The sequence below is a fragment of the Centropristis striata genome, chromosome 2, assembly GCF_030273125.1.
Source record: "Centropristis striata isolate RG_2023a ecotype Rhode Island chromosome 2, C.striata_1.0, whole genome shotgun sequence".
Lineage (NCBI taxonomy): Eukaryota > Metazoa > Chordata > Actinopteri > Perciformes > Serranidae > Centropristis > Centropristis striata.
In genome coordinates, this window is record NC_081518.1 from 20111694 (window position 1) to 20124036 (window position 12343).

At 40.3% G+C, this 12343-nt stretch overlaps 1 protein-coding gene across 2 annotated transcripts in view; it reads right to left on the reverse strand.

Annotated features, from left to right (window-relative positions):
- Window positions 1–12343, reverse strand: part of efl1 (elongation factor like GTPase 1) — a 138389-nt gene that overhangs the window by 83619 nt on the left and 42427 nt on the right. For both annotated transcript variants that reach the window (XM_059357055.1, XM_059357049.1), the window contains exons 14-15: window positions 11673–11833; window positions 10510–10645 (exon numbers count right to left, since the gene is read on the reverse strand). In XM_059357055.1, coding sequence (XP_059213038.1) covers window positions 10510–10645; window positions 11673–11833 — 297 coding nt within the window. The remainder of the gene's footprint in view (window positions 1–10509; window positions 10646–11672; window positions 11834–12343) is intronic.

Sequence of the window (12343 nt, forward strand, 5' to 3'; positions counted from 1 at the left end):
GGCACGCAGAGAGAGAGAGGCCTAATGCAAAACAAATGTTTTCATAAAGTCGCCCAGTGTTGAATCAGCATCATTCATTTTACTCAGACTACTTTTTCCTTTTTTTCCTCCCAGAGGACTGGCTTGGATGACTGGGGCTGTGGCTGAGGCTCTTCAGACAGCTGCTTCACATTAGGCAGTGATGATGAGAGTTTGATGTTGCCCACGTCTTTAACCCCTGTGACAAACTGCTGGCCTTACTAAGCTCACCATCAAACACCATCAGCTGGCTGTGTACTCTCCCTCAGCTGCAATCACAGATAAATCCCAATGTTGGCTGTGTGTATGGTACTAATCGAAAACACTGAAGGGAATTAAACAAAGGACTTTTGTTAAGGTAGTCAGAGAGTTTCCCTTGTATGGAGCCATTCTGCCTTCTATTCTATAACATTACACCAAACTCCTCAAAGATCTGCCAGCTGATCCAGTATTTTCTTGAATCAGCAAAGAAGCAAACATGTTAGAGAAATGAAATTTTAAAGATAAGCCAAGGGGAAAAAAACTTTAACTTCAACACACATCTGGTAGTTCTTACACTGTATGGCCAAAAGAATGTGGACACCTGAACACTACACCGGTATATGAGTTGAACAAGTCAGTACTGAACTAAAGATGTTCGATACCATTTTTTCCCTCCCGATACTGATTCCGATACTTGTGCTGTGGTTATCGGCCAATACAGAGTACCGATCCGAAACCAGTATGTTATAAAAAGAATATCATGCTACACCTGCATGACTGTGATATGATTATCACTGTGCTAAGGCCTGGCTCAGGTTAAACCCTTTGATTTTAATACTACATCCACATTAACCCCTCTTCAAACACTTCTATCACTTGGTAGAACTGCAAAAAAGTCTCTGCCTCTGACAAACTCCAGAAGTTAATAAATACTGTAATTTCCGGACTATTGAGCACACCTGAATTTAAGGTGCACCAACTAAATTAAAAAAATACATATGTAGGCCGCACTGAAACCTACAGGTGTCAACGTTGTAACATTAGATATTTACACAGAAAGATGGTACACAGAAAAATGTATGGATATATATATATATATATATCATACTACACCTGACTGTGATATGATTATCATAAATAGTCTAACTAACGGATCATTAATCCTCCATTTTACCGACGATCGCTGAAAGGGGACGGGACGGATCGGGGTCACTTTGAATCTGGGGGGGACATATGCCCCTGTCCCTAGTGCCATCTGCGCGCATTCTGGTGGGAGATTCCAGTGTGAAATATATGGACTACAGTACTCGCCAATTCCGATGCCAGCATTTTCGGCAGTATCAAAGCAAATTCTGATACTGGTATCAGATTCTGAACAACTCTATGCTGAACCATGGGCCTTACTGTGATGCTATAACCACCAGTCTTATAGTTTCAGGCTTCTATCAGGTGTGTTGACCCTGGATGCAGGGATTTGTTCCCATTCAGACACAAGAGCATTATTAAGGGAACTTTACTATGAAGCGGCTGTGGCTCAGTTGGTAGAGCGGGTCGTCTTCTGATCGGAAGGTTGGTGGTTGGATCCCTGACCATGGCAGCCTACATGTCGAAGTATCCTTGAGCAAGATACTGAACCCCAAATGGCTCCCGATACTGCGTTCATCAGTGTGTAAATGAATTCCCAATGGTGGCAGGTGGCACCGTTTAGGGTAGCCTCTGCCACCACTATGAATGTGTGTGTGAACAGGTGAATGAGCGCAGTCTGTAGTGTAAAGCGCTTTGAGTGGTCGCAAAGTGAATAGAAAAGAGCTATATAAGTGCAGGTCCATTTACCAAGCGAGTTCCACATACCCAGGGTGTCTTTTTCTCATCTTATCTTTTGTTATTCATTTAATTGACGGCCTTAATAGTGGGTTTCAGACCTACTCTTTTATCCTCAACCAGGCGGTGTAAAATGGAGTTATTTAAAAAAAAAGATATAAAAGCAGAATTCAAAATGGTCATGATGCTCATTGGTGCTTCAATCAGTCTCTCTAGTATGATGATATGTGACAGAAACACATTGAAATGGCTTTGACATGCATGTGGCGAACTCACAACATACAGCTCAAGAAGCTGAGTCAGTCCCTTCAATGACAATCTACATACAATCAACAATTTCCAATTGAATTGTTTTGCCAGCAATAAGTGCTTTTATGTGCATTGGTCTATTAACAATAACCTGCTCTGGAGCAGGACCAAAAACAATGACAAACAAAAATGTACTTCATTTTACTGCAAATAACAAAAAATAACTAAAATGCTGCTTACACTGATATGCACTTTCAAAACCGTCGCCTCATTGAAACTAAAAGGCATAAGCCAAACTATGAAAAACAGCCCCAGCCATAAACTACACTACTGTCCACATAGAGCATTTTCAAAAGCAAAAGAGCAAACCGTAAAGTAATTCTGCTGTGTCTCTGTGCACTGTAAAGAGACCTGACAAACTAGCCAACTCCCAAAGATAATCTAACAGACAAGATGAATCAGATACCACCATGCTGTGATAGTTTATGAGAAATCAACATGAATATGTGAGCTGGAGGCATCTCAGCATGAAGACTATGATCTGATGTGGTTAAGCTTTTGGAGACAAAGTCTTACAGTCAGTCTCCTGCTGGAGCTGTTAATGTGAGCAGATGAGATAGAGAGTGAGCAGGATCACTGGGGCAATAACTGATCCCAGCCCTGGAAAACAAGAGCAGCAGCAGAAACCAGTATGAAATGCTTTGGTGTTATTTCTGCACACTCCACTTCCTGGAGTTCTTGAAGGTCAATGTTTTTGACGTGAGGACTACCTTCATTGTCTGACAATGTATTAGGTTTTTTTTATTTTACAATATTAATGCCTGCAGATATTTTGACTGATCAATATCAGTGATAAGTATTGTGGTTTAAAAAAAAAAGTTTTTACGCATATTAATTAAGTAGCTACACTGTACTGCTGTGGAAGTGGCCGCTGATGTTGATGAAGCTGAGCCTGTCGCTGCTGGAGCTACTGGGGGAGATGATGAGACTCCAGCCTGGGTCTGCTGCCCAGACTGGAGTTAGACACTGACACCAGGTCACCCTCGCTTGGTAAGAATCCTGTTGCTTGGTGGAAAAGTAACAATGAGCCATGTTTCAACTAGGGGGTCATGGATTGTGGATTGTGAGCTCACACAGAAACAAACAAACAAAAAACTAGGCGACATGTCAACACTTCAGGAAATATGAGCGGCAGAAGTCTGAGCTTAGAGGTGCTGTACCTCCACAAAGTGGACTGGAGTTGCTTCACAAACAGTCATGGGCTCTCTCATCAGGCTTTTCCACTTGGCGCCTTTGGTGAATCAAAGCATGCCATGCTAATTTGCGTTACCCTCACCAGTTTTAGCACGGTGAGTTGTACCGAGTAGGACCTAGGACATACCATCTCCAGAGTTGGTCCAAAGCGTATCTGACAAACCCCTGGTAGTGGTTGTACTAGCCGTGTTTCGACTAGGTGGAAAGTTGCCACCAAGAAAGTCTCAGGCCTCACCCTCTCAAAAGTCCTCTCACTCTGAGTGTCTCCATTACAAGTTAGCCCCCAGAGGGATTTAGAGACTCTGGAGGTCACGTATGGTTTTCACCGTCGCTAACTGTGCACAACGGGACTAAAAAAGTGCTGACAAAAACCGGCTCTGGACTGCTCGTATTCAAATTAGGGGTGTTTCGGCGAGTGAGACCCGCCTCATTCCGGGTATTGCCCGGTAGTGGACAGGGCCCTAACAGGGTCTGCTGCCAAGCCTGGAGTAAGACACTGACACCAGTTCACCCTCGCTGGATATGAATCCTCTTGCCTGGTTGAAAAGTAACCATATATGCTTCCTAAGGCTGGCAACTCTAGCGAGGGCATTCTGCATTCTAGGAGCATCTTTGCACCAGGCTAACCCTGCAGCATGTAGACATGCTGCCAATTCCAAGTAACATTAGAGAAAACAAGCTGTCCGCTAGTGAGGACTTAGGTAGGCATAACCTGTTTTGGATTTTTCATTAGTTTTAGTTTTAATTTCGTTCTCAATTTTTTGTTTTCAAATTCAGTTCATTTAATTAGTTTTTAGAGTGAGTTTGCTAGTTTTAATTAGTTTTTATTTTTTGGGAAAATGCTTAGTTTTAGTTTAGTTTTTGTAATGGGTATATGTTGGGTGCCAGATTCAGAAAAGTCACAAGAAATGTTGCCTTTATTTCCTTTGTCTTCCTTTGTGTTTATTAAGTCATAAAACCAAATAGATTAAATAGATTTCATATCAACCAAAAAGGTTTACGTATGAGAAAAGTAGTAAAAGACGAAAATTAAGGAAATTTTCACTATAATTTTAGTTAGTTTTAGTTCGTTTGGTAACCACACAATACAGTTTCAGTTAGTTATCGTTTTTATAAAAACTCTAGTTTTTATTTTTGTTTCAGTTCAACAAAAATGCTTTTTCAATTCTAGTTTGTTATATCGTTAGTTTTTGTTAACTATAATAACCTTGGTCTCCATTATTCTCTGTGGGTTTGTCTTCATGAGCAACTCCTTTCACATTACATCAAGTCATTTCATTTAAAAGCAGTATATTTTGTACTTTGGTGCCATGTGGTGGTAGCACTGAGAATGACACTGTCATACAGCAATGCATGTCGCTATCCCAAAGATCCTTTGTGTGGAGGGTATGTTGTTTTGAGCATATATATCAATATGTTTAGTACAGCTTCAAATAAAAATAAGCAAAAAAACAAAACAGTTTCATCCTTGCTGGATTAAATATCAAACAAAAAGCCTTGATTGCACCTCAGCCTGACCCAAGAAACTGTTTGTGTTGAGTGAAACCTGGCACTCACCTGGAGTTAAAAGCCTTCTCCAGTGAATGATTGAAGTGACTCTCTGACAGAGAGCATGATGGGAAAATTTGATACCCCGAGGCTGTTTCCAGCAGCTGGCAGGAAATAGAGGAGGGAAGGCTGCACAACACAGTGCATACAGTACTGGAGCTGTCCGCCTGTGTGTGTGTGAGCGTGCACATTCTCTGTTATTCATTTAAAGACAGCCATAGCAGAGGGGGTCTCACTCCCACGACACTAACTTGAGGACACACACACAAAGACAAACGCTGCGCTTTGTGATGCAGTGTGTGCACTGTGCCGTCATGTGGTTAACTAGCAAATAATGTTTCCCACATCAAATGCTGCTTTGTGTGTATATTTGTGTGAGAAAGTTGTGTGTGTAGTTATTTCCCTCTGCAATTACTTGCTCCAGCCGTCACATAGTAATGGGGGTCTAATCAAGGCTAAGCCCGGTGGGGTTTACACACTGGTGCTCCACTGGCTAACTTCCTCCATGCACACAGTCCACAATAAGGACAGGAGTGATGACTCCCACATGTCCTAGACACACACACAAAGATGTGTTTTCGTGGATGTGCATGGGGCAGAAATTGTTAACACGCTGCCCGCCACTAGTTCAACTTTCTGCTTAGTCAGCAAGCTTCTTATAGGAATGCACCAAGCTCACCAATCCACGCTAGCTACCACACTAGCCGCTAGCTGTTATATGTTTTGCATCGAGGTGATACTTGAGGCTCGATGTGCTGCAGTGATATGTGAATTCCTTGTTGCATAGCAACACAACCATGCTCTTATCGACGCTTCCATCCGTTGGTTTTTTGTAACAAAATGTCCCATCATCCACGGGGCCAACCAAAGCGCTCTCATCAGCTTCTTCCTTCATGTTCACTGTGGTTTGTTGTTGTCTGAACTCATGAACGCTAGTTGGTGCTCCAGTATAATCGGTCCGCCTGAAACTCATCCAGTGAGAAACGTTCCACGGTGCAAAAATAAGTGCGATTAAAATGCATACATTTTTTTAACGCGTTCATTTTTGTGTAATTAATTAATCTTAATTAACGCGAGTCCCGGCCAAAATAAAAACTTTTATCAAAATTCTTTACATTTAGTGAGAATTCTGTCCCAGACAGAGGAGCGTGTGGCGGCGGATACCACCGGTGTCAGAGCCTGATGTTTTTCACAGTTGCAGGGTTTATTAATTTTCTCTGATAAGTACTATAAATATGCTTGGGTTTGACACTATTTCATAAACACTGCAGAGTTATATCAGCTCTAGGCATCAATACATAATCTAATAATAATTCCCCGACTCAGACATGTGGGCTTCAGGCTGACTCAAATTTGCGTACACAAGCAAAGAGCAGACTTGAGATCTGATCGTACCCTCCGCTCATGTCCAAATTGATGAATAGAGATTGATATAGTCTTGTGTCGTGGAAATGATCGTACGCCCACCGTACGCCAACTTTCTGTTGTACGTTAGTTTGGTAAATGAGGGCCAATTTGTGCACATTTTACCCCTTTCCACCCTACTGAAATTTGATTCCCTTCATATACCCAGCCCTTTCCTGACAGTAACTAGTGGCTCATTAAGTCTGTCTATAAACTAACGTGATTATGCTCATCAGGTTGTACTGCTGTCTTCTAATGTAATACCAGAGAGCATCTCTCTCTCTCTGTTTCTCTGCAGAGCACATGTTAGAGAACAAGGGGAGATTATCCAGGAGTTGGTCGATCACAAACGGTGTGAAAAATAACGTCAGAGAAACACTTTAACTAATGCAATACAAGATGGATTTAGTTCCGTGGTGCAGTGGGCACAGGTTGCAGATAGAAGCTGCTTTTTAATTTGTACTGACAAATGCTGGTTCAGCTGATTTTGCAGGAAATCAAACTGGTTTAAGCTTGTACACTAGACTGAACCTGTAAATGACCCAACTGTAAAATGAAGATTTGCTGCTTTTCTTCATTCTATGTAATATCAAACTGAATATCTTTAGATTTTGGACTGCTGGACAGATACAAGAACATTCATTACACATCTCTAGGTGACCAAGGACTATGTATGTATGGGAATGTATGAGCATATTTCACTATTTTCTGACTTTTATTAGGCAAGACAATGGTCCAATTGATTAAGAACATAATTGTCATATTAATCGATGATGAAAATAATCAATAATAGTTGCAGCAGCACAGTGTTAAGTTTCAATCTTTCTACTTTTTGATGCTTGATGTTTATAAAGTGGAGTAATAAATCTCAAGACATATTTTAGCCACAAAAAGTTCTCTTTTCTACGCATTAGCACCACTTCTAAAAGTCTGAAAACATACAGATGTAATATAGCATGTGGTTATTTGTGTATGCTTGTATAATCTGATGTATAATATGGCATGTGGTGATTGCTACTTTGTACAGTATTGATATGACCTCTTATTAATGTTCCTGGGCACTTTGAACAGAGTGCTGCAAACACTGAATCAAAGTCTGACCTGTGTGATCTTCTCCATTGAGACTGTCATGAATTATGAAGGAGACGTGCATTAGGATATTGATGTACAGTCATCAGCCAGTATGGGCGTGGGGCAGAAGGCACAGTAGGAACGAGTTGTCAATAAGACGATGTGCCCTTGAGTGTGCATCACTGATCCCTCTGCTCCTTATTTAGTTTGGACTGTCAGCTCACAGATGGGCAGTAAATGGATTTTTGGGAGCGGCCTCACAGTACAGAGCCTGGAGCTCAGTGTTGTTTGGCTGGTTGCAAACAGATGGACTTAATCTGTGGCTTTGATCTAACATGGTCAGACATTGTGACTCTTTTACTACTAATTTAATGTGCAATGCTCAGGGTATACTAATTATTTGATCATGGTTGGCGAAGTACCAATGTTCCAATCCATACACCTTGAGCATTTGAGCTACCAAGAACATTATTCTGATTTGTTTAAAAGTGTTTAAAAAAGTGTTAAAAAGTAATCTTAGCGTTTTTTTGGACCAGTAAATTGATAAAACATACCTAACCTGGCATGTAGGAAATGTGACTTGAAGAGCTGCTTGTGGTGTGCTTCAAAGGAAGCAAAATTAGTCGGTTAACCACTTCGGTCCAGATGGAAATATCTCACAACTATTGGATACATTTTCGAGACATTGCCAGTCCCCAGAATATGAATCCTAACAACTTTGATAATGCCCCGACGATTCTGTTAGTGCCATCATGAGGTTTACATTTTCAACTATTGGATGGAGTGGAATTCATTTTTTTTAAAAGATGGACATGTTCTCCAGAAGACGTATCTCGGTGGTTTCAGTCATTCCATTACTTTTTATTTAATGCTTCCAGTAGGTCAGATTCTTACGTTATAAGGAGAATTACTGCATCTCAACATTTACTAGTTTGCACAAAACTTTGTCAATAATGATTTCCATGAAGGGTTACATGGCGGTGACCCTCCTGTCTCACAGTAAGAGGGTTGCAGGTTTGAATCTGGCCTGTGGCTCTTCTGTGTGGAGTTTGTATGTTCTCCCCGTGTCAGTGTGGGTTCTCTCTGTCTCCTCAGTCCAAAGACATGCAGCTCAGGTTTAATTGGTGACTCTAAATGTCCGTAGGAGTGAATGAGAGTGTGAATGGTTGTCCATCTCTATGTGCCTTGTACTTTGTGCGGATTGCTAATTAACATATGTGACCATGCTAACATGCACCATTACATGGTAAGCATAGCTCAAAGAACCACTGTGCCTCTCAGAGCTACTAGAATGGCTGTAGAATCTTAATTTTTGTTTTTAGTCTAAAGTTATGACCTAAAATCAAGGAAGTATACTTCCGGATACATTTACCGGTATGTCATTATGTTTGTGCAACATTTGAATAAAAACAAAAATGGTCTGACTCTCGCTGTAGATTACAACAGTGTTATTGACACTGTGTGGCATGAACATGTTCAAGGCCAGTTGAAGCTCAAGCTATTTTTGTCAGATGTATGTAATGGGTGGCTCAATTTCTTTAGAAGAAGCACTTAAGAGAAAAATAAACCAGTGCAATGATTGCTCATATTTTTACATACATACGTATTCTTCCGTCTGATCATTCTTACGATGTGATTGACGAGATATGAACGTTTCATGAATCTAACGTGAACCCTGTTGTAAGATGATTTCTGCAATCAGATCTGCGCTGGTTTCTACATTTGATTAATAAATGAGGGCCAGTGTGTTTATTTACGAGAAAGTCAATGTGTTTTATGTTGACGAAAAGACAAATGGCAGTTAGTCTCAGAAAACTCAAACTGCACCAATATGGAAACAGTCTGGATTTTAAGTGGAGTGTGAGCTCACACACAAACAAACAAACAACAAACAAAGGCAACATGTAAACACTTCATGAAATATGAGTGGCAAAAGTCTGAGCTTAGAGGTGCTGTACCTCCACAAAGTGGACTGGAGTTGCTTCACAAACAGTCAGGGGCTCTCTCATTTGGGCTTTTCCACTTGGCGCTTTTGGTGAATCAAAGCATGCCATGCTAACTTGCATTGTCCTTGCCAGTTATAGCATGGCGAGTTGTACCGAGTAGGACCTAGGACAAACAATCTCCAGAATTGGTCCAAAGCACATCTGACACCTTTTTTTCTGTATAACATGTGCAATAAGCTTTTTTTCTGTATAACATGTGCAATAAGCTTTTTTCCTGTATAACATGTGCAATAAGCTTTTCTCTGTATAACATGTGCAGTAAGCTTTTTTTCTGTATAACATGTGCAATAAGCTTTTTTTCTGTATAACATGTGCAATAAGCTTTTTTTCTGTGTGACATGTGCAATAAGCTTTTTTTCTGTATAACATGTACAATAAGCTTTTTTTCTGTATAACATGTGCAATAATGGGTTTTTTTCTGTGTGACATGTGCAATAAGCTTTTTTTCTGTGTGACATGTGCAATAAGATTTTTTTCTGTATAACATGTGCAATAAGCTTTTTTTTCCCGTATAACATGTGCAATAAGATTTTTTTTCTCTGTGACATGTGCAATAGGCTTCCCTTTTCTCTTTTTTTCCAGAATAGAAGTGCAATGTTTTGTGCTCAATGTATGTGTGCAGTGTTCGCTATCATTTGCAGCTTTGCCATGTGTCTCTGTTTGCAGTCCTGTTTACAGTTCTTTACTTTGTGATTTGTGCGTGGTGTCCTTTCTTCGTTTGTTTGTTTGATGGGTGCATGCCTTGTTTGGTTATTTATTCCATTTTAACTTCATTAAACTGACGGGAGAGCTGTGCCTCAATTTCGTTGTGCTAACATATTTTTTCATACTACCATGCAATGACAATAAAGACTCTATTCTCTATTGTATTCTCTATGACCCGCCCCTGATAGTGGTAGTACTGTCTGTCAGTACGGACATGAGTGTGGAAAACATTATATGCACCAATAGCAAACAAGTCACATGAAAAACAAGTGACAGTATCAGGATTTTTGAGACATGAAAACAAGATACAATACAACTTGTTTCACAGGCAGAGAATTTCTCATCAAGACAAGTTAAGTGTGTCTCTACCGGGTGAGATTACAAACTCTGTCCAGTAGACCAAAGAGCAGCAGTAATGCAATAAAAATAAAGAAGAAATGTATTTATTTACCTAGGACATTTCCTACTGGCACCTCCTCCAGCTCCTCCAGCTCTCTGCCCATCAGCAGGTAGAGGCTTTCCATGGAACAACAGGACATATGAGGCACCTCAGGCACACAGTCTGAAGCACTGCAGCCCTCTGGGAGCTGACAGAAAGGAGAGAAGGAATGAGCATGAAGAGGAAGGAAGAATGTAGAATTTGCAACCCATTGTCTTTCTCCGAGAAGAACCTTAATGGGCTACATGTGTAAATGGTAAATGGTAAATGGACCTGCACTTATATAGCGCTTTTCCAGTCGCTTTGCGACCACTCAAAGCGCTTTACACTACAGACTGCACTCATTCACCCGTTCACACACACACATTCATACTGGTGGCAGAGGCTACCCTAAACGGTGCCACCTGCCACCATTGGGAATTCATTCACACACTGATGAACGCAGCATCAGGAGCAATTTGGGGTTCAGTATCTTGCTCAAGGATACTTCAACATGTAGGCTGCCATGGTCAGGGATCCAACCACCAACCCTCTGATCAGAAGACGATCCGCTCTACCAACTGGGCCACAGCCGTTTGTTGTTATCATTGGAATGTGAAAACTTGGAAGATCAAAGTTTGTAAAAAGAAGCAGTGCAATTTGTTGCTGATACTTCTTGTCCGAAACTCTCTAAAAATGTCAAATCTCAGGCAAGTTTGGAAGTTTTTAAGAAGTTCTATGGATGTTTTCATAGACATCAGAGAAAGTTTGGGCATCATAATGTAAAAAAATGTGTATCATGTACAAACAGTGCCGTACCCTGTACAAGCCCTTTGAGGCAGACTTCAATTAAATTAAATTGTTGTATAACTTGCTGTTGTCAGTCTGATTTTTCATGTTGGTCTATGTCGCACTGTCACTTATAGTACCTGTCGGTCTATGTGACATCATGTTGAGAGCTCTCAACACACCACAGCTAAAGGCATGTTTTTCAGCTGTCAAATAAACCCAAAACATGATGGAAAACCTGCTGTATTATCTAGAAGAAGAAGATATTTAATTTTACCAAGCCTCAAAAATGAAGTCACTTTGATGTAAACACTGGCATATTCCAATATCAAAAAGTTTCACGTGTACAAGATAGTTTTGCAGTTGAAACAGGTAGTGTAAAGGTTGACTGATAACTGTGAGTTTACCTTGCTTAGGCTCTGGGCGGGGTCATACTTTGGTCCCAGTACAAATACTTTCTGTCCTTTCTTCACCACCCCACTGTAGATCCGTGCAAACGCTATGAATGTCTGTTGCTCCTCTTCCTCCTCTGGCTTTGAGTCTTTTAGTGTCAGACTCTCCATCTTAGCTGACAGGGAGAAAGAAGATACACAGAGAGAGTTCACATGAGACTCAATCACAGAGAACCATCAAACTTTTATTTACTTTGGCTCTCTTGGTTTTTTATTTAAGTATGGTGGCCCTGAAGTGCAAATCACAACGGCAAATCAGAAAACACAACAAATCGAAAAACACAACAAAACAGAAAACACAACAACAAATCAAAAAACACAACAATTAATCAAAAACACAACAAAACAGAAAACACAACAACAAATCAAAAAACACAACAAAACAGAAAACACAACAATCAAAAAACACAACAATTAATCAAAAAACACAACAAAACTGAAAACACAACAATTAATCAAAAAACACAATAAAACAGAAAAAACAACAACAAATCAAAAAACACAACAAAACAGAAAACACAACAACAAATCAAAAAACACAGCAACAAATGAAAAAACACAACAAAACAGAAAACACAACAGTAAATCAAAAAACACAACAACAAATCAAAAAACACAACAGCAAA